Here is a 23,350-nt window from a genome sequence, read left to right on the forward strand (position 1 = left end):
CGTCAAAAAACGATTCACATCCCTGGTATGTATAGCATCAATACATAGCACTGCAAATTAATACATATGCTACATAGCATAGGTGTCCACGTGATCAAAGATATGAACAATTTCAGCAATGAGCTAATATACGAGGCTCATTTAATTCTTCGGGATTGAAGACATCGCTGTGATCCATAATTTTTAGGAGATGCAATTCAAGTATTAATTGTATATTATTTATTTGACACAGGTTGAATAAGGCATCAGTCAGTATGCATTAAGTGAATCACTTGGAAATATATTTATGATCTTGAAGGAAAGAATATAGAGGTTTGACAACCATGGGAGTCTCCATTATACACAAATTACAATGATCTCCAAATATATATTAAATATTCCCTACATTGGATTGGCTGGTACTATTTTCTATGTTTGGTGATGGTGCACAAAGTGGTTGTGTTTTCCACTATAGTTCATTGAGATTTCATTAATTGTTGAGTGTATGTTATTATTTGCAGAGTCCAGTGCTATGTATTGATGCTATACATACAGCATATCAACAGTGGAGAAGTGACCCTCTGCTTGATTCTAATATATAATGCAGTGTTGAGTGAAGTTATTTACAGCTTGAGTGTATTGGCAATTTTTGGAAAAATATCATCATTCCCTGAGGAAGCCCTGTTGTACGGGCGAGACGAGCACTTCGTCGGAATATACATTTAAAATGATCCATCTTTGGAACTTCACAATATAACATTTAAGTGTTGAAAAACAATTGGTCAAGGTCTAAAATTTGGCAAATTTCATGTATAATTACATTTGTTAACATATATTGTTTCTTATGTGATATGTATTAGCATCTAGTTCACAAGTGCACTGAATTTTATGGTTTTATGTGGTGTGAGTAGTATGAATGGTGTGAATGGAGGGTAGAGCATGACTGAGGTAATTTTTAATGTAACGAGGATTTTGGGTTACATAGCAGGGACCTGTATTAAAAATATGTAAATGATGATGTATTAAATTCATTATGTATAAATAAAGCATTTTTTGGCATAATAGTTTGCCTAGTTCCTCTGGATGATTATATGGCCAGTAAACAGATGGGTTTTTAATGCCTTTTTAAACAGCTTCACATCCTTCAAGAGTCGTAAAGAAAGGAATAGGGAATTCCAGAGGATAAGGCCTTATAAACAAAAGGAGTGCTTGCGTGTACTAGAGGCTGAACGGACAGTGTGGAGAGGGGAACAGGAACTGACTTGAAGAGAAACATGCTGGTCAAGTCTTTATTAGTGACGCCAACCATATAGTCCACATAAAAATCTGCTTTTTCTGTTTCACTGTAAACCAGCATGATTTGCATTTAATGCAAGATTGTCGGTATATAAAAGTTAAAAATAAAATAAATAAAAAAAAAAAGGGAAACTTAAAGACTTCTCAACAGACCTGACCATCTTTTCAAGAATCTCTGAAATAAAAGACTGGGTGATAATTCTTAATATCCTACGGATCCAAGGAATCCTTGTTTAATAGTGGCTGTGTCTTGCCAATTCTAGCAAAGGAGACTAACATTGATAATATTTAGACTAACATTGATAATATTTATGTATTTATTTACTATAAATTGTTTTATACTGCTTCCACAATCCAAAGAAGAGTTCAAAGTGGTGCACAAATGTAACAACATAAATACGACGAATGAATAATCAAATACAATAACTATATCAATGTACCAAAATTGCATATGCAGATAACAAGAATATCTAAATAAAAGCAAATAACATATTTATGCAGACATAATCAACAGAAGAAATAAATCACAGCAAAAGTTGCAATAATCAGCATTTCAAAACTAAATGTAAAGAGCCATCATAGCAGATATAACCCACCAGAATATCATTTAGCTATCAAGGAATGTCAGACAACAACCATTTCATATACGTCACCGATGATGTGAGAGACTCCACAGGGAATTCCTCATGGATTTTAGATATATTTATCTTTTAAAAAGTTAGTAAAATCTTTAGATAGAAAAGGGGTAAGATCAGAACAAATATCATTACACAATAGAAAGAAATGTGACGAGTTTAAACAAAAGACTAGGCCTATTTTCAGAATGAGCCAACAGTTAAATATTCTTTTTTTGGCTCGTTGGGCTTCCTTCCTAACGTGTCCAATATACACTTTACAGAGTCATTTACTCTATACAGTTCCCTGCTTCCATCAGCTCCTTTCTAAATGGTTCCAGTGACATTTCGGTACTCGTAAATCGAGATGATTCCAGGATGGACTCTTCCTAGTTTTTTTTTTAAGTGGCTTTCCAAAAGTGCAACTTTATAACAGGCAAGATTTAATAACTTATAACACAGCAGAGTAACCTGTATGGCACGGCAGTTACTACTTTTAACAGAAGGCATGAGGGTAACCTGCACGATGCAGCAGTTACTACATAATCTACTGACGGACCACTCAACGCACAATTAAACTCTGGAATTTGTTGCCAGAGGACGTGGTTAGTTCAGTTAGTATAGCTGTGTTTAAAAAAGGATTGGATAAGTTCTTGGAGGAGAAGTCCATTACCTGCTATTAATTAAGTTGACTTAGAGAATAGCCACTGCCATTAGCAATGGTAACATGGAATAGACTTAGGTTTTGGGTTCTTATGGCCTGGATTGGCCTCTGTTGGAAACAGGATGCTGGGCTTGATAGACCCTTGGTCTGACCCAGTATGGCATATTCTTATGTTCTTACCATTTGGTCTTTATCTGCTCTCATTGCTCTGTTACTGCTGCTTGCCCAATTTGATATGGAGGTCGCATCTTTATCTTTATTAAAATTAATTAATAATTTAATCAGAAATGCAAAGCATGTGTATGTTAAACAAATAAGGTGACAAAATGGACCCCTGTGGGATTCCCCACTTCAGCTTCCATGACTTCTTCTCTCCTTCAGACTCACTAAATTTCAAGAGCTTAATGCTGCACAGTTTGGGCCATGCACCCATCTCTTCAAGAGTCAAGTTGAATAGTTACATTTATGGTGTATTTTGCATTTCAGTGTTTTATTTGGTTCTTATTCTATATCTTTAGATATGCATTAACCCTTACAGGGACATTCTTTATGAATATTTTTAGTTACATGATTGACAATAAATATATATTTGGAATGATATTGAACTTCAGGTGATCTGCCCATACCAAAGTATTTATCATTCAAAATCCCTTAATCAAAGTCGGTTTAAGTTTTAAAAATGTCACACCTATCTCTATTGGCTATTTCTTTCTAACTGCTGCAGGATATTCAGTCAGCATCCAATGGTGAATGATGATCTGCCAAACCGAATCCTTGCTGGCACGGTGCTGGTGAAACCAAACGTGAAGAAGTTCACGGAAACCTCCGCCATCTTTGAAGATGGAACAGAGGAAGATAATATTGATGTTGTGGTCTTTGCAACAGGATATAGTTTTGCTTTTCCCTTTTTTGAAGAATCTGTTATCAAAGTCCATACAAATCAAGTATCCTTGTATAAATACGTCTTCCCTCCTGATCTGGAGAAACCATCAGTGGCTATCATTGGTCTTATCCAACCTCTTGGTGCCATCATGCCTATTTCAGAACTCCAAGCTCGCTGGGCAACAAGAGTCTTTAAGGGTAAGTGAACAGCAAGTCTTAAAATCTATTGTTTTTTGTGCCCAAGTCAGAGATCTGAGTGTCATAGCAACAGGTTCTCTGATGAACAGCAGCGCTTTCATCATAGACTATAGTAATAATCAGTGGAAAAAATAAAAGTGTAACCTCACCCTGAGGGAGCATTGAGAGCGAAAGAAGATTTTGCTGGTTGCTGAAGATTGGTGAGTATATCTTTACTGGGTAACTATGGGACTTAAAGTTTGGAAGAGAGTGAAATTGTAGGGTAAACTAATATTTAGTTTGCTTCATTAAAAAGGAAAGGGTAGATAGTTTTAAGTGTGTTTACCTGATAAAATTACAGAAAAGGTAAATAATTTTATTTCTTTGATTATATAGACTCTTATCCCATTTAAGAGGACAAGAGGCATTTTCACAACAAAAATCAAGCATGGATTTATCTAAATAGATTAATTATTGTCCTCTTGTAGACTATGCCAAATTAACCCCCAAAACAGACTGCTCACCTTCCTAGATGACTTCAGCCCCCGAAGGACTTGAGTACAGGACAGGAACGCTGTCTTCTTCTGGTGATGTTTGAAGATGCCACAATGGCATGGAGCTCTGTTCATCTCCAGGCGAATAGCTGACAACACCTTCCATACAGGGAGTGACAGTGAGGTCATCATCATCAGCACTCGCCCCAACTGTATTGGCATTTGTCTGGGATAGTGCAAATGGCAGGGAGCATATATTGAGTGGGCTGAGAGACACTTCCCCAGACAAGTTCCTCTCTCCATCTAGCCAACGGGGCACGAAGCCCTCGTATCAGTGTATTCAGGGATGGTCCGTTGATCCAGGGAATTGAGGGTTTGGAAGGATGCACCCTCACTTTCCATTTCCTTTTGTGAGGCACTGAGAGTAGGAAACTTGTACAAAGAATCGGTAAGTGGAGAGCAATGGCAATATGTGAACGTTCATGCCGCCATCTTGGATTCCCCCCTAGGAGCCCCATGAACAAACTATGAGTTTTCTGAAGGAGAGACGCACTGGTATCATTAGCTGTGGAGAGGAAGCAGGAGGTTGGAAGGCTACCTTCCTGACAAGGCTTCATTGTACGGAATTTTCCAGTCTCAGGGGATACCAACTGACAAAATGGTCTGATGCAGCATAGTAGAGACAAAGGTGTGCTTTTTGCCATTGTTGCTTATCAAACGAGAACTGGGTATTACCCAATTGCATAGGTTCATCATATGCAACACCCTCGGAGGTTGTGAGATAATCTGTGGGAAATACGGAAGTCTGGGAACCACAGAATTCCCAGGTCCTCTGGGAATTCTTTTTTTTCATGAACGTGTTCTTGAAATCTTAGATCTATACGAATAACCAGGGAAATAAGTGCTTCGAGGGATAGAGGAAGGTCCCAAGCTGCTAATTCATCTTTTATTCTTCTGGACAGATCTTACCAGAAAATGGCAATTTGGCAATCTTCACCACACCTGAGTTCAGAGACTAGGATATAGAATTCAACTGCATTCTCTTCAACTGAGCACGTGCCTTAGTGGATACAAAGGAGTTCCATAGCAGATGACGAAACACGTCTGGGCTGCTCAAAGATCAAGCAAAATTGTTGCGTCAGGTTATCCAGATTTTTGGGAAGTACATCATCCTGTTCCCATAAAGGAGAAGTCCAGGCAAGAGCAGGGCCATCCAACAAGGAAAGAACACAGTCAAAAAAAAAAGAGTTGACTGAAGTTCAAACTGCATCTTGCAGACATTGAGAAATCCTCTGCACCCCTTAGGATCGCCACTATGCCTTGGAGATGGAGGAAGTTGAAACATGGTTTCCACAGCCTGGATGGGTGCTGGTACAGAACCCCCCCAGGACAGGCACTGGAGCAGGAGCCAGATATGGGACTTGCATCGTATCTAGGTGCTGAGCAAGGTCCATAATGAATCTTCTACTTGATCAAATTGCTGCTGAGCCTGTTCCATAAATTGGTGCAGGAGACCAATCAATTCTGCTTTTTGCTCCTGCATTTGGTGGCTCAAGCAGTGATGGCCTGTCACAGGGTCACATTTACCAAGCTCATGGCCTTGGTAAACTGTCAGGACAGGGCAGCCCTCTTCTGGTTCCTGGGGGTTGGCCTCCAGCCATTCCAAAGCCCATCCCTGTCGAACAGGAACAGTGGTGAGCCCCTGTGCCGCAGCACAACCTCACAGCAAGACCCAAGGCCTGCACCAACGGCAGGCAAGCACGCCCTGACATGGACCAGATTGAGTCCGTGAGTCTGTATGAAGGCAGGATGTATTGCTGAAGGCTTGACAAAGACAAGATGAAACAGAGAACTAGCAAGGATAAGACTGATGACTTGTAACAAGACTGATGGCTTGCACAATGTACAGCTGAAATGGAGCAAAACTGAAGACTGGAGCAGAATTGAACGCCAGAATCATGCTGAACAAAAGACAGGAACCAGCCCGAGCCAGAGACAGGAACCAAGCCGAAATGAGGAACACAGGAGCAGAGTCTGACCGAAGGCAAGCAAGATCCCAACACAATCCGGGGTCAGGACAGGCAGCAAGTGAGGAGAATCCAGTAACCAGGCCAAAATCAAGGCAAGCAGAATCCAGAATGGTCCAAGGTCAAAGCAAATAGTGAGCAGGCAGAATCCATTACCAGGCACACAGCAAGCAAGACAAGGCAAGGACCAGGCATAGGCTAAGGAAACTGTTGCTATGACAAAGAGTCCAGCTTCAGGGAAAACACCCAGCTCTACCTCCAATGTGCGCAGAATGGTGCGGGCCAATGTGCACGAACGCTTGGGCATTTCTCCGCCAGGTCTTAGTCACATACATGTCAGGGTGACCACTGGCGGTTCCTTGCCACTCAGTGAGCATCCGAAGCTGGGGATTATGGGAAGACAGCTGGATTCTAACAGCAGCAGCCTTCTGACTTCTATTAGACACGAGATCTTAAGGTAATTCTAGCACCCCTGACTCCCAATGGCACAGTTTCAGAAACACATCATTGGAAAAAATACTACAGACTAATTATATGGATCCTTCACTCAATACAGCTCATGCCCTCAGAAGAGAGAGCATTTATGGAACAGCATTTTAGAAAAAAAGTATATTTGCAAATTCAGAGTCCTCACCTACTAGAGATGAAGGCTACACCGCTCCATGAACCCTTTCCCTTTATGATCTTTACATGCTGGCCACTCATGAGGTCCAAAGAACTTCAGATCAAGGACGCCGCTGGGTGTCTCCCACCCAAAATGCCTTGAAATATTAACTCGCGCGCGGGGACACAACTAATGATCCCATCATATAAGTATTTCTTGTTGTGGTCAATTTTTGAACCATTGGCATTGGTGCCAAGTTTGCAGGTACTTTTTACTCTTGGTCTTTGCACAGGTTTTCAAAGCGAAAGGGGAAAGTTATGCGTATATTTCCACCTGGAAAATTGCCACAGAATTAGAGAACCTGCAGATACGAATGCTCTGTTTTTTTGCTGGAAAAGTTATGCAACTTTCTTCAGCCAACCTTAACGGGCCCACGGGAAGGTCTCCTTTCAGTGCTGCTAAAGGTTCGTGCTTTGTGGAACATCATATGAATGCGGTCAGCTACACGGAGGGTGGCCAGTTTTCAGCCCAGTGATTTACAGTATGTGGAGAAAATGCATTTTACATGTGTAAATTGCTTTGAACATTCAGTTTAGTTCCGAGAAGCGGAAAGGCAGAGATAGGAGGGAGAAGTCGCCAAAAATAGCATTTGCTGAAATGAATCATGAGGTTGGGTAGAGATGGGTCCTCTGTTAGGCTAATTAATATTTTAAGATCTGCACTTCTGCGACTTTGGATCGGGATGTAACCCTTTCTAGTACGGATGGGGTGCATCTTAAAACATTCTTTAGGGTAACAAAGGAACTCTCTCTGCCCCATTAACCTTTCGGTCTACTTTTAACAAATTTGATTTCAAATGATGTCATTGAAAGACTGTAAGCTAATCCTTTTGATGCGTATGGTTTGTTAATGCTTGTGTCGCACTTCCTCCAGGGTACACTATTATTGTAAAACAAAAAAAACGTTCAGGGACAATGAAAGTTTTGGCATTTTTAACACTTTATTTATCCAGGCATGAAGCACACATAAGAAGATTCTCCCCAAAAAATATGGCCAGAAAGGAATATTTTGGCCACCTAAGTTAAGGTCACTTTCGTTTGAAGCTAGCTGGCTAGGTTTGCGGCTGAAAATGTTTGTAAATCTAGCCAGTGAAAATCTGGCCAGCGAGATTAAGGCCTGCTATTCACTGCCTAGGCCTGAGATCCGGGTAGCGCTCTACATCAGCACTAGCTAGCAAACGTTCTCCACTCACTAAACCCCACAGCGGCCCCCTTTTTAGAGCTGCTAAATCTAGCCCTCTCGTGAACGCAGGCGGCTGGATTCAGCCACTCTGAGACGTGAGCTCTTCACCCAGAGTTAGCCGACTGGATTCTGCTGAAAATCGATGCCGTTTGACAGCAGGCAAACTTGTTTGATTATGCCATGTGCAATAGAAATAACGCGGTTGCTTTTTCCCACGTCAGATAAAAGATTCTGGCGGACTCTGCACCAATGGGAGCAGTTACAAAAGTTACCCCCATAAAGTACAAAAGACTCCAAGTAAAATACTGAAAAATTATGCCTATAATGTTAGAAACAATCCTATAAATGTATAGCACCTTCATTCCTTATAGGAAGTGGCACAGATCTTAGTCAGCTTTCTAAACTTAAGATAATTCTTTCAAAGGTGAACTTTTCCCCTGCTATTCCTGCAAGCGGCCAAGAGGGGGCAAACTAACACTTGTACATTTGAAAAATGCATGCACACAGGCTAGGTATGTGCATGGAAACAAATGTGGTTTGGTTTATTATTTCAGTTCCCTAGCCATTTTGTTCCTTTCAGTTCCCAAGTTAATTCATCTATTTTGTTATACTTAATTAGTTTCCATAAAAGTCAATGGGGGAAGCAATGCATCATATTTTGGACTCTAATACTGGGGTTTTCTATCCACGTTTAATGAAATTTACATGCAAGCCTCTGCAGTCTCTTCTTCCTTCTGTCCTGCAGACACATTCTATCTGCTTAATTTTTGTGAGGATCTGTGAGCAGTGCTCCCCACCAGCCAGCAGGGGCCCTCAGTGGGCCAAATTCCCTGCTGCTCAGTTCTCTAAGCCCTGCTGACAGCCACGTTCCCCGTACTGCCACATTTTAAAAGCCTGCCTCACTTTAAGGACACTGCCTCAGTTTAGATTTCTACCCGCAATCTTTGCTGTGGCCCTTAGTATTTGTGGTCTTGCCTTGCCTTGTATCTTGCACTAGCCAAAGTTCGTGGCCTTTTGAAACTTTCAAACAATTGTGCATGGCAGCATATACAATATGCACATATATGGCCGCTCGTAGTTGTACCATAGTATTTTATAACCTGTATTCTCCTAGGACAAGCAGGATGGTAGTCCTCACATGTGGGTGACATCATCCGATGGAGCCCAGCACGGAAAACTTTTGTCAACGTTTCTAGAACCTTTGACTACCACACTGAGCATGCCCAGCATTCCACTATCCGCAACGTCCACGCAAGGTCCCCCTTCAGTCTCTTCTTTTCTGCGGTGCAGTTGCCTCACGGTTCGTGGAGCTCCACTCTTTTCTCAGGTTTTTTGCTAAAAGTGTCGTTTTTCCCCATTTCAATCATCGGGTCCCCCTTCACGGTCGGTGCCTTCTCGGCGTTACTGTTTTTTTTTGCTTCTTTGCGGTCGAATCCCAACATCTCGCTTTTCGGTGACTGACGGTCATCGACCGTACGCCGGGTAACTTTTATGGTGTCATCCGGTTTTTGTCGATGCCCCCAGTGCCCGCAGACCATGTCCATCACAGATCCACATGAGGTTTGTATCCTCTGCCTGGGGGCCTCGCATGATATCCGGGGGTGTCACCTGTGTGATCAGATGACCCCCAAAGGCCTCGATGCACATCTTGATAAGATGGATAAACCTTTCGGATCTTCCAAGTCTGCTCCATCCACACCTGTGTCAGAGTCATCGACACCGAGAGGTTGTGGGGAGCCCCTTGATACGCTCCCTCTCGATACTCCTTTCTCCACTTCTTTGAAGGATCACAGGGACGTTGACCGATCCTCCATGATTTCTCCGATGTCCCGAACATCGGGATCCAACACCTCCTCGGTGCCGGAGAAAGACCAGGCCGAGCACCGTGGGAGATCCTGCAAGCATCGACACAGTCGCTGTCGGCGCATGGCTCTGGTTCCAGTGCGGTACTGGTACTTACAGTGGCAATACCGCCACCGAAGTGACACCAGCCATAGGAGGCCCCATCCTCCGTTATCCCCAGGAGTCTCAGGCATTCCCCACCGATATTGGTGTCGGGCACCATGCTACCTTGGAGACCTGAGGAAGAGCCGGTGATGCTTCATCCCTCTCCTTCAGTCCTGGCCTCATTGGACTTTCAGGAGGAGCTGGACTGCAGGGTTCAGACCGCGCTGCTCAGAGCTCTCCAGAGCATCGAGCCGGCTATGCCACCGGCCCCCATACCTGTGCCCAAGCCTCCGCCGTCTATCTTAGCACCCCTGCTTGAGTGTCTGGACGTTCTTTAGGCACCCTACCAATGCAACCAGTGCTTGAAGGGGCTTCAATCCCCCAACAGCCACCAATGCCTCCATCCGGAGCAATTCTAATCCTCAAGTCCTTCGAGGAGGAAGACACGACCAGTGCCATGTTCCCAAGGCTTCGGTTCCCTGAGCATTTACCAGGTCCTTCCAGCCTGCCGCAGCCCCCAGTCCCCTCGATGCCAGAGGAACTGTTGATTCCCACAGAGCCCTTGAGGCCTCCGAAGCCATCGGAGCCCAGATCTGATATTCCCCACAGGCCTCGCCCATGTCGTGCTGGCCCTAGTGATGAGGAAGGGCCTTATGACCCATGGGGGGATAATTCTATGGCGTCTTCTTTCGACTACTGGGACAACCCCCTCTCAGAGCCTTCCCCACCTGAAAAAAGGCATTGGTCTCCCCCTGAAGTTCTGTCCTTCACAGAGTTTGTCAGGGCCAAGGTCAAGGCTATACCCTTCCAACTACTCATGGAGGAGGATGTTCGACACAAGATGCTGGAAGTACTCTAGTTTGTCGACACTCCTAAAGAGATTGTGGCAGTTCCCATCCATGACATCTTCAAGTACCTCCTCCTTTGGATATGGGAGCACCCGATCTCTATATCCCGTCAATAGGAAGGCAGATGCCACCTAATTGGTGTAGCAAGCTGTGATGTTCGAGAAGCGGTATCTCCCCCACCAGTCGGTGATTGTAGAGTCCGCCCTCAAAAAAGCCAGGCACTCCCATACTCATGCTTCTGCCTCTCCGGGGTGAGAACATAGGGAGCTCGTTGCCTTTGGCCGCAAGGTCTTCCAGGGCGCTATGTTTATCACCCAGATTGCCGCCTATGAGTTGTACATGACTCAGTACAACCAGAACCTATGGAAGCAAGTCCAGGATCTTGTGGAGACCCTACCACATCAACAGTAGGAGGCGCTCTCTGCTATTGCCCTCAGGGCTTCGAGGCTGGCAAGCACGAGGTGCAATCTGCCTACAACATCTTTGAAACCGCAGCTCGTGTAGCCACCATGGGCATCTGTGCCCATAGGATGTCCTGGCTCAGTGCTTCCAATCTCCATCCAGAGTTGCAGGAGAAACTAGCTGACCTCCCCTGCACAGGTGACAATCTCTTTGGAGATAAGGTCCGGGATGTGGTAGCGCAAATGAAGGGCCTCCATGATACCCTTCAAAAGCTTTCCACTAGTGCTTCCGACACCCCTTCCTCGGCCAGGAAATCTTCAAGGCCAGGATCCTGGAAGAACCTCTACAGGCAGAGGAAGTCGTATCCTCTGGCCTCCCGAGCTTGCATGTCATGCATTAGCTCCAGGGGCTGCCCCCACCAGAAGCAAGAGCCCAGGCCCCAGCAAGCCCCAACTACGGGTTTTTGACTGGTAGCAAGTCAGTTGAACACACCCTTGACACTGGATCCCCCAGTGAGAGGCAGGCTCGTTGCCTTCTCCCATCGCTGGGAGGATGTCACTTCAGACATAATCCATCAGGGGTACCATCTCAACTTCCGACAGCTCCCAGGGACCTCTCCCCCATGTCCATCATGTGGTTTGTCTGCCCAGCAGGTCATACTTCAAACGGAACTCTCTGCCCTTCATGCAGCTGGCTCGGTAGGGCCAGTCCCTTGCTCAAGCAGGGCTGAGGGTTCTATTTGAGGTATTTCCTAATTCTGAAAAGGATCGAAAGCTTACACCCCATTCTCGACCTCAGGATGTTGAACAAATTTCTCTTAAGAGAAAAGTTCAAGATGATCGAGGGAGCAGAGCCAGAGGGGACTGGCTCTGCTCCCTCGATCTCAAGGAAGCTTACGCTCACATAGCTATTTTCCCCATCCACAGAAAATACCTCCACTTCGTGGTGGGGAAGGCTCACTATCAGTACAAGGTGCTGCCTTTTGGGTTGGCCTCAGCCCTTTGCGTCTTCACCAAATGCCTGGTAGTGGTGGCTGAGTAACTCAGGCTTTGTGCGATGCATGACTTCCTGTACCTAAACGACTGGTTAATCAAGAGTGCTTCCCATGCAGGGGCGCTCATGCTTTAGCCCTGACAGTGTGGGATCTACAAGCCTTGGGGTTCATGATCAACTACCCAAAATCTCACCTCAGCCCATCTCCTCAGCTGGACTTCATAGGTGCCAGACTGGACACAGTGCAGGCAAAGGCATTTATGCCCGGTGATCGGGCTCTTGCCCTCACCTCACTAGCGGACTCCATCCGCAGCAGCAAGCAGGTTACTGCTCATCATCTGCTCCATTTGCTGGGCCACATGGTGGCTTCCATCCATGTTATCCCTCTCGCCTGTTTGTGCATGCGGATGGCTCAATGGACCTTGTGGTCACATTGGCGACAGACCTCTCAGGACCTCGAGACTTGCGTTGCAGACACAGAACCTCTACAGGCGTCTCTGTCCTGGTGGGAACACCTCTCCAATTTGCAGCAGGGGATTCCCTTCCAAACTTCTCCGTCTTACGTGATCCTCACTACCAATGCCTCTTCTCAGGGCTGGGGAGCCCATGTGGATGGCCTCCACATGCAGGGTCTCTGGACCACTCATGAAGCCCTCTGTCAAATACAGTTTCTGGAGCTTCGGGCGATCCATTACACTCTATGGGCATTCAGAGACCGGTTGTTGGACAAAGCAGTCCTGATCTGGATGGACAACTATGTGCCAATGTGGTACATCAACAAACAGGGAGGTACGGGCTCGTTCCTCCTCTGTCACGAGGCGGTGAAGGTATGGACCTGGCCCTTTCACAGGGGATGTCATGGCGTACGACGTACCTGCCTGGGACTCTGAACGTACTGGCAGACTGACTGAGTCACTCCTTCCAGCTGCATGAATGGTCCCTCAACCCAGAGGAAGCGGCCAAACTGTTTCATCGGTGGGGTTTACCAGATGTGGACCTCTTCGCCTCCCTGCACAATCACAAGGTGAGCAGGTTCTGCTCTCTGTTGTTAGAGGGCGGACATCTGGCCTGCAATGCCTTCTCCCTCCACTGAGAGAGAGGTCTGCTTTATGTGTACCCACCTCTCCTGCTTCTCTTGAAGACCCTGCTAAAGCTTCAGTACGACAGAGTGACCATGATCCTCGTGACATCCTTTTGGCCCCAACAGGCCTGGATCCCTCTCCTGCGGGATCTGTCGATCAGGGCCCCCATCCTGCTGGGTTCTGTGCCTGATCTGATCATACAGATTCAGGGTGCATCCAAACCTCCAGGTGTTGGCCCTGATGGCTTGGATGTTGAGCACCTAGTCCTATAACCCTTGGCTCTCTCGTATAGTGTCTCCCATGAGTTGGTGGCTTCTAGGAAACCTTCCACCAGAAAGTTCTACAGCTTGAAGTGGAGAAGACTCTCCATCTGGTGTGCTTGGGAGGGACAGGATCCATTCACATGCCTCTTTCTCCAGCTGCTGGACTACTTGTGGTACCTTTCTGAGTCTGGACTTCAAACCAGCTCAGTCAGGATTCATCTCAGCGCTGTGAGTGCTTACAATCTGGGCATCGCTGGTACACCCATATCAGTGCAGCCTTTAGTAGGTCACTTTATGAGGGGCCTGCTCCAGCTGAAGCCCCCTCTTTGGCCTCCTGTTGTGGCCTGGGCCCTCAACATTGTCCTAGCATGGCTCACATGACCCTTTTGAGTTGCTGCATTCCTGCGACTCGAAGTTCCTCACCTGGAAAGTTATATTCCTGGTGGCGATTTTCAGCTCATAGCATTAGTGAGCTTCAGAGCTTGGTTACGTACCCACCGCACACAAGGTTTTTTTCACAATTGTGTGGTCTTGAGTACGCACCCTAAGTTTCTGCCTAAGGTTGTGAATGATTTCCACTTTCATCAGTCCATCGTTTTACCCACCTTCTTTCCTAGGCCTCATTTCCACCCAAGGGAACGGCTCTTCACACTCTGGACTGCAAGAGGGTCTTTGCTTTCTATTTAGATCGCACAGTCAGTCATAGGCAGCTCTTTGTGTCCTTCAATACAAACAAGCTGGGAGTGGCGGTGGGTAAACCGATCTTATCCAACTGGCTGGCGGATTGCATAGCCTTCTGCTATACACAAGCTGGCTTTCCACTGGCCGGCAGAGTTAAAACTCACTCTGTGCGGGCCATGGCGACATCGGTGACTCATCTGCAAGCAGTCCCCATCGTCGAAATTTGACGGGCTGCAATGTGGAGTTCACACGTTTGTGGCTCACTAGTGCCTGGACAAGGATGGACGTCAGGACAGTGCCTTTGGTCAATCCGTCCTGCGCAATCTGTTCCAACTCTGAACCCAACTCTTCCTGCCTAGTACCCCTGTTGAGAGCCAGGCAATCCCTGCCGACCAACAGCACCACCGTTTTTGTTGTGCCCATTGGCACCTTGTTCGGTAACTATTGGTCTCTCCTGCAAATGGGGATAGGCTGGAGCTTGGTACTCACCCACATGTGAGGACTACCAATCTGCTTGTCCTAGGAGAAAGCGCAGTTGCTTACCTGTAACAGGTGTTCTCCTAGGACAGCAGGATGTTAGTCCTCAGGAATCCTGCCCACCTCCCTGCAGAATTGGGTTCTCCTGGTTTGTTGTTTTATTTTTTTGCTCATATTTTTTCTATGTTATTAAACTAAAGGGGGATCTTGCATGGATGCGTGGATAGTGGCATGCTGGGTAGAGATGTGCTTCGTTTTTTTCTACCGGGTCATTTTTCGGTTTGAATACTTCGTGGTATAATTCGGGTCTTCTCGTTTCGTTTTCGGTTCGTTTGCCCAAAAACGAAACGAGAAACCCGAAACCGGACCGAAAAACGAATCGGTAACGAAGCGAAAAAAAAAAAACCACCCCAAGCATTTAAAAACATTTTTAAGCATTTTCGTACATATATAACAACCCCCCCCCCCATCCCGATCCCTCCCCAAGACTTACGAAGATCCCTGGTGGTCCAGCGGGGTCCCGGGGTCCATTTTCCCTCCGTGCCCGGTGTGCTGTGCTGCAAGCCGTGCGCCTCAAAATGGTGCCAAATAGCCCGAACTACCATGTCACAGGGGCTTTCGGCGCTATTGGTCAGCCCCTGTCACATGGCCATCGGCGCCATCTTGTGCTCCTATCATGTGACAGGGGCTGACCAATGGCGCCGAAAGCCTCTGTGACATAGTATGGGCAAAGGCTATCGGCGCCATTTTGGTTACTGGCAGCCGAAAACGAAATCGCTTTCGGACCCTTGCTGGACCCCCAGGGATTATTGGCAAGCCTTGGGGGGGTCAGGAGCCTGGGGAGAGGGGGCACAAATTTTTTTTTTTATTAAAACCCACCCCAAACATTTAAATTCACTATAATACACCACCCCCCGATCCCTCCCCAAGACTTACGAAGATCCCTGGGGGTCCAGCAAGGGTCCGAAAGCGATTTCGTTTTCGGCTGCCAGTAACCAAAATGGCGCCGATAGCCTTTGCCCATACTATGTCACAGAGGCTTTCGGCGCCATTGGTCAGCTCCTGTCACATGATAGGAGCACAAGATGGCGCCGATGGCCATGTGACAGGGGCTGACCAATAGTGCCGAAAGCCCCTGTGACATGGTAGTTCGGGCTATTCGGCACCATTTTGAGGCGCACGGCTTGCAGCACAGCACACCGGGCACGGAGGGCACGGAGGGAAAATGGACCCCGGGACCCCGCTGGACCACCAGGGATCTTCGTAAGTCTTGGGGAGGGATCGGGGGGTGGTGTATTATAGTGAATTTAAATGTTTGGGGTGGGTTTTAATAAAAAAAATTTGTGCCCCCTCTCCCCAGGCAAACCCGAAAACGAATTTTCCCCCGAATCGCGGGGAAAATTTCGTTTCCGGTTTCGGGGGCTCCGAAATAACGGCGTTTATGTCGTGTTTCGGATACTCCGAAACAGAAACGAATTAGGAAATTTCGTTAAATTTCCTAAATAGGGCGAAAAACGAACCACATCTCTAATGCTGGGCATGCTCAGTGTGCTAGTCAAAGCTTCTAGATACTTTGATAAAAGTATTCCGTGACAGGGCTCCGTGTTATGATGTTACCCACATGTGAGGATTAACATCCTGCTGTCCTAAGAGAACACCTGTTACAGGTAAACAACTGCACTTTCACCTTTATCCTGCTACATAAGCACATATGTATCCTTACGCATGAATATATGCAGTGCATTAAAAGTATTTCAATGCACTAAAAGTGTGCACTTTTCTACCTATTTTAAAAATATTCACGCATGTATTTTAAAGTGAGACTTCTGTAAATCAGGATATATGCATGTAAGGCGGTGTGTTTTAAATCATGCGCACATAAATGAAATTACTAGGTTTTCCAATTACTCCAACAGTTCACCCAATCCTTTTCCAAGTCATTGAGATCTCCTGCTTCTTCAGCCTCAACTCCCTCCAGTTCCCCCAGACCTTTCACCCAGCCAATACTACCCAATAAAAAAGTCTGATATCAATAATTAGCAGGTGTACAATTACACAAGTAAACTGGTAAATCTACATGCATAAGTGTCTTTTAAAGATAGCAACATATGTGCATAAATGTTGGCTCCACCTCAGAATGTGTGTAGATGTGTGCGTATGTTTGAGGTTTATAAAATACCATGAATGTGAGTAGATGCTACTTATGCATGTATATGCTAATTTTTATGCACCTAAATCTTTGAAAATTAATCCCATTCCTTCTGGGTTTCTTCTTGTCTTGTGTGGTCTCTGTCTGCCCTGGCCTTCTGCTCTCTCTGTTTGCCTTAAGTTTGTCCTGTTCCACGTTGTCTGTTTTTTTCCTCACCTTGCTGTGCACTCTCTTGTCCCTTGTTTGTTTTTTGACACCTTTCAGTTTCCTGCAGCCCAGCTCTGCCTTAGTGGGTGTCCTGAGTTCACCTCAGAGACTGGGATTATAACAGTGCACCCTGGTTTACAAATGAGGTTAATTCCTCTCATGATAGGTGCAAAAGCAAACCCATTTGGAGATTAAGATCTTTTTCCAACTTTCACTCCTAACCACAACTATAAAACAATGACTGCAATAATACACCTTTAGCTTTCTCCTCTAAAGCTTTTTATTATCTTTTAACTCTCAGCTTTGAAGCAAAGAGCTTAAGAATCTCTACCTTCTCTCTCTGAGATCCAACAAAGGAATGACTGAAAAAAAGGGTGGCTGCTTAAAACAGGGGTTTTCAACCCAGTCCTCGTCACACACCTAGCCCGTCAAGTTTTCAGGATTTCCACAATGAATATGCATGAGGTAGATCTGCATACAATGATATGATATTATTTGAATACCGGTATAAAAAAAAAGCAAATAAAATAAATAAATAAAAAATGGAAGCGCTGCATGTAAATCTATCTCATGCATATTCATTGTGGATATCCTGAAAACCTGATTGGCAAGGTGGATCCCGAGGACTGGGTTGAGATCCTCCTGGCTTAAAGTGCACATCATTTCATTTTTTCCTTAGTAAAAATGAGGAAGTCATGCAGCTGGGATTGGCCGGTTGGAAAATTACTTCAACATGATTGGTCCTGCTCCTCCCTCACCCTATGCCCAGCCGGCTCCACTTTGTCTTGTATGAAGTAAAAAAAAAAGAGGCATTGCTTTTCTTCCCCATAGAATTGCTTGGCATCAAAGTGACTGAACCAAAAGAGATTTGCGATTTTATCTGGGACCGTGTTAATTCAGTTCAGTTGCAACAAACTGAACCCAACATCCGTACCACACACTGTATCACTCTCCTTGCCTAAACACGCACGCAGGAATGCTTCTTCTTAATCCAGCTAAAAGTACTCGCATCCCAGAAGCCAGTGCGGCCTTGCAGCTGGGCACGTTTTATGATGGGCCATTATACCTCTGAAAATTGCCATTTAAGTGCATAAATCCATGACGTGTGCACGTAAATGGCTGTTTCAAAATACTCTGGAGCTCTATGTATTTAAAAGTGCTTCACTTTTACATGAACTGCAGTGAGGCATTCGTTCCAGGGAGCAGAGATGGAACTTAAACATAGAGGGGTAGATTTTCAAAAGTTACGCACGCGCGTCCATGTGCGCTCGCTACCCGGCATGCACACATGGATGTGCGTTTTTATAACACGCGCGGACTGGGAATTAAGGAGCGAGCTGGGAGGAATCTTCCCAACCCCCTAGCCTAACCTCCCTCCCTCATCCCTATCCTAAATACCCCAAATGTCTTATCTTACCTTTCGTTCCTGCTTCTGAGCAGGAGCGTGCGCAGGTACCCTGCCGGCACGCGAACCCCCGGCACAGTGGCAAATGGCCGGTGAGCGGTTGTCTCTAGCCCTGCCCTGCCCCTTTGGCTAGCCCCGGGACTTACGCATGTAAGTTTTTAAAATCTGGCTCATATTTTATAAATCGAAAGGTATATGTGGAAATTAATGTCCACAAGTCATGCCCTCCCATGGGGAAGTGTATTTCTACAGGCCAATTACCCAGTCATTTTCAAAGCAAAGGTATGAACACAAGTCTGCATTGAAAATGTTAGCTAAAATCTGCAGGTACTTACACATAGATTTTACCTTTAACCACATAAAGTATTTCTTCTGTTTTGGTGGTACCCTGATGGATTTTTGCATCATTTTGCTGTGCACTCTGCATCCCTCTGATGGACCCGTGAGCCGCATCAACAGCTCCTCTGGTAGTAGGAAAACACCCACATGAGCAGCAACTTGCAAGCAGTCAGCTCATGAACTCCCACCTCTGTTCCTTCACAGGCAAATGTAAAGTTTAAATCTCCCCAGTGGCACAAGGTCTCACCTCCAAACACAATGGACCTTTCTAATACAAAGCGGCACCCACTTTATGCGACAAAATTAGAGAGGCCCAAAGATGTAGCTGGTCAAAACAGAGGTAGCACCAAAGGTGCTGTCGGGGCAATATGTTAACTGGTCAGCATGGATTTTCGGTGCTAACTGGAAAATGTGATTGCACAATTGTGGATGCACACATGGCTGTCCTAGATCCAGCTGGGGAAATTGGCTTCAGCTGGATGCTCAGTTGCAAACCAAAGGACAGATTCGTTAAGGCTCTTCTCCCATTTTGTGTCTATGGGAAAAACCCTTAGGGACTCAGGTACCAAGCTGGCTAGATGCAGCTGAAATTGAGGATAAAGATACTGTAACTGTGTACAATGACCTGGCCATCCGATCCACTGAGAGGGTTTCTGAAAATCCAACCCATTGCAAATTTTGCTTTCATTGGTCATTTCCAAATTATTTGCTCTGTTTCTGTTTTCGTTTCCACTTTGGAGCCTGAGGAAAACCAGCTGGATTGTATTGATGGGTTTGCGAAGGGGTCTGTACCAGACGCATGTTAACTGTTAGACGTCAGGACAAACGTGCTCCAGAAAACAGACATCTAGTCCTTCCTAGACCTACTTAAAACGCTAGGTTTTCTTCTCTAGGAGTGAACCAGCTACCTCCAGCAAGCAACATGAAGTCTGACATCGCATGGAAGAAGAAAGTGATGCAGAAACGGTAGGAAATTCTGCTTCTAACCCAGAGCCCTAGAATCCTTCAGGTGGCCACGTTTTCTGGAGTCATTCTTGACTTATTTATTTCATGTGATTTGTTTACTTCCATTTTCAAAGTGATCAGAGTGTCTTGTTGCATACTTGAATGACTCCAAGCCTTCTAAGTGACTAATAATGACCATCTGTGAGTCAAAGGTAAAATATTCAGAGACACGGCTGGTCAGGTAAGAAGAGCTATTTTTAGCCAGTCAAAATGGGACCAGCCAGACTTCCTGCAGAGGGTTTCCAGGCTAAACCTAGCTGATTAGTCCTGAAATTCAGGCACTAAGTAAAAGGCCAATGCAATAAGAGGCGTTCGGAAGAGTGCATAGTTTAACCCTTGCCTGTGCTTGCGGTTATCCTGTGCGCAAACTTTACTGCCGATTCCTCAAGGAGTTTCCTGCACAAAAATATCTGTACACAACAACTTGGGGTTAAGTCAGCGCCCGCACATGGAGATTCCATGCAAACGAAAGCAATAAACTAATGCAAAGAAGTGCGCTGGCAATTTTACTCCTAGACTGAGGTAGATTAAAGTTTCAAGAGGTAACGATAGTCTATGGGTGGATGCTGGAGTTCTGCTGCCAGGGCCCGTTCTAGTTATTTTATGTGCAGGAAATACGGTTTGTGTACAAAAAGCATGTTTTCTGCTCAGAAAATAAGCGTTAGGTGCACAAATGGTGGGTTTTTTTGCATGCTAAGCCTTTTCTGGGTGCACATTTTCCAATTTCTGTGCATTTTTTTAACTCCTGATACCTTAGCATACCTAGAGCTTACTGCATCAGGAGTTAAAAAAAAAAAAGACCCCAGGGATTATGATGTATGTTGGGAGTGGGGGCTGGAAGGCCTGCTCCTAGGGAAATGTGGGGGGAGGGGTTTCGGAAGGGGGTGAGTAATTTTTCTATGTTTTAAACGTTTTTAGGTTTTACCACCTCGAGAGGTAGTGGAGGGTGAGTGGGGGTCTGGCTCATTGTGGTGGCGGGTTCTTATTGGGCCACACGGTCCTGTAAGAAGCATCCCAGGTATATCAGGATGCCCTAATGAGTAATTTGTTAAGGTCTGGGTGTGCTGGCAGAGAGGTGGGCTGGGAGGGGGATCACGCTGTGAGGGAATTTTGGACTTGTTGGAAGTAGGCTGCAAATGAGATTACGGCTGCCAGGGAGGGTTTGGCCTGCCACATTTAAGTCTGCTATAGAGCATCTCGATTTGGCCAGTCAAGTTGGGCCGTAGAGCTGAAAATCAGTATTGGCTACCTAAATTCTTCCCTCACTTTAACCCTACTCCCAGACCTACCCAGAACTTGGCCAGCTAAAGTTAGGTACGTTGTGAAAGTTAGGAGCTAAATTTAGTTAACCCAGGTCAGTTTTCAAAGGCCTTCATTTAGCATATTCTATCATATTTCACCTGTTAGACCCCTTTGAATATTGACCTCTCAGTTTCCAGCTGACAAAGGCCTTCTCTGAGATCAGAAATTCTAAAATTTTCAAATTCAGTGCCTTCCCTATAATATTTCTGCCCTTCTCTGCAAATGAGCAGTTTCCTATTGCAGAAGAGCATTTTGTGCTGCATATTTGGAAATATTTTGATATTTTACCATTACACTGACCGATCATTATCATATTAAAAGTGAGGATTTTGATGTAGAAAGATGACGTTAGGCTTTGTAATATGCTCATAACACATTCATAATTATACTAAAACCTATTGGCAGAGGTATAACCAGTATGCAGCTTATTGACAACCCACTGGCAGCTGCTTGCTGTTCTTGCTGGCAGTTTTTATGTCAACGCATCTGACGGTGGACTGTCAATGCATGGACTTTGAAGTCAAGAGAAACCATGGTGTTGTACATGTACAAGAAAATGAGAACACCAAGAGTAAATTCTGTATACTTTGCCTTCAGGATCACAAGCCTGGTGTGATAGCATCTGGTGTTTTCTTCTGCTTTCAGCTATGTAACAAGTAATCGCCACACTATACAAGTAGATTACGTGGACTATATGGATGAATTGGCCACAGTGGTAGGTGTCAAACCCAACATTCTGAACCTCTTTCTCATGGATCCAAAGTTGGCTAAAGAAGTCTTCTTTGGCCCTTGCACACCGTATCAGTACCGCTTAACCGGACCAGGGAAGTGGAGCGGAGCCAGACAAGCCATTCTTACCCAGTGGGACCGAATTTTGAAACCAACAAGAACACGTGTTCTAACAACCCATTCTAGTCAGTCATCCGTGCCAATGCTGCTTAAGTTACTTGGGCTTGTAGTCCTCTTTGCTGCCTGGTATTTTTATAGTTTTTAGACTAAATAAAGACATTTGTCCAGCATAGTTAACTTATAATTCTCTCCATATCTTCTTGTAAATAAGCAGCGATAACTGTTGGAGAACTATAAGATTGGACTCCCTACACTTCTAGTATTCCTTCATCTTTGCTATGTAACAATGTACTTTTCCTAAACTTTCTAACTGACAAAGAATAATATACCAATTTTCAATAGAAATATATAGGCCTTTACAATAAAGTTTAACATATATTTACTATTTTTATTAATTTTATATTCCACCTTTTCTTAGGGTAGGGTGGGTTACATAGAAAAGGTTGCAATATATATAGACCAACAATGTAAAGAGGAGAGTATACAATCAAATATTAAACAGGCCTGCTACCATTTTTGTAGCCTTTCGCTAAAGCTGTTTTGCACAGGCAAGAATATCATGCTATGCTGTAAAACCTAACAGGTCAATTTCAAGAGGAACTCACGTGCACCCATAAACGCGCATATCTGTGTGCGAGCGGAGATATGCTGCAGTTTTATATTGTGCACGCAAGTATGTGTGTATCATTCAAAATCTCTCTGCTGCATGTAAGTGTGTGCGTAATCTTAAGAGGAGGCTTGAGTAAATGTCCCATTCATATTTCCACTAGGGCTTTAGCGGCTTTTACGCGCAGATGCAGGCAGATTTTAAAACATGCTCGCACGAGGGAAAAAAAAACAGTTTTTCCAATTCGTCCAGTTGATATTGAGGTCTTCAAGACCCCTCTGGTTCTTCATCCTGCAAGCCCCCCACTTGACCCCAATCCTTCATGCTATCCTGAAAACCCTAAAACTTGAGATCTCTAGACCTGCAGTATTGCGGATATCACGTGGATGCGCGCCATGGCCAGCTTTTATAAAATTCGGAGTTACACATGTAAGTCTTAGCCCCAGCCTGGAATGCTCATGTCCCACCCCCTTCTTCTTCTCTCATACATAAGTATATACGCACATACTTTGCGGCTTCTTAAAATTCGTGTTGCTCGGGCACGGCCCGCATATGCATGCATGTGGCCATTTTTGCGCAAGCAACGCTTTTAAAATCTACCTTTTAATATGCATATTAAGATGGACTCCCATCACATTCGTGTCTAAAATTTATTTATTTATTTTATTTATTTATTTAAGGTTTTTATATACCGGCAATCACGAGAACATATCTTGCTGGTTTACATGAAACGGGAGTGCATTAAATACATCAAACTAGAACTCAGGTGACCGAAAGTACAGTTACAATTAACAAGGGTGGCAGAACTTGGTGAA

General features: G+C 45.0%; 1 protein-coding gene across 4 annotated transcripts in view; it reads left to right on the top strand.

Moving 5' to 3' along the window:
• The window catches only part of LOC115100070 (dimethylaniline monooxygenase [N-oxide-forming] 5-like), a 76,939-nt gene extending 54,616 nt beyond the window's left edge, over window positions 1-22,323 (top strand). For all 4 annotated transcript variants that reach the window (XM_029618241.1, XM_029618240.1, XM_029618243.1 and 1 more), the window contains 3 exons: window positions 3,278-3,633; window positions 19,666-19,738; window positions 21,725-22,323. In XM_029618241.1, coding sequence (XP_029474101.1) covers window positions 3,278-3,633; window positions 19,666-19,738; window positions 21,725-22,073 — 778 coding nt within the window. In that variant the 3' untranslated portion in view covers window positions 22,074-22,323. The remainder of the gene's footprint in view (window positions 1-3,277; window positions 3,634-19,665; window positions 19,739-21,724) is intronic.
• Window positions 22,324-23,350: the final 1,027 nt, after the last annotated feature.

The sequence above is a fragment of the Rhinatrema bivittatum genome, chromosome 10, assembly GCF_901001135.1.
Source record: "Rhinatrema bivittatum chromosome 10, aRhiBiv1.1, whole genome shotgun sequence".
Classification (NCBI taxonomy): Eukaryota; Metazoa; Chordata; class Amphibia; order Gymnophiona; family Rhinatrematidae; genus Rhinatrema; species Rhinatrema bivittatum.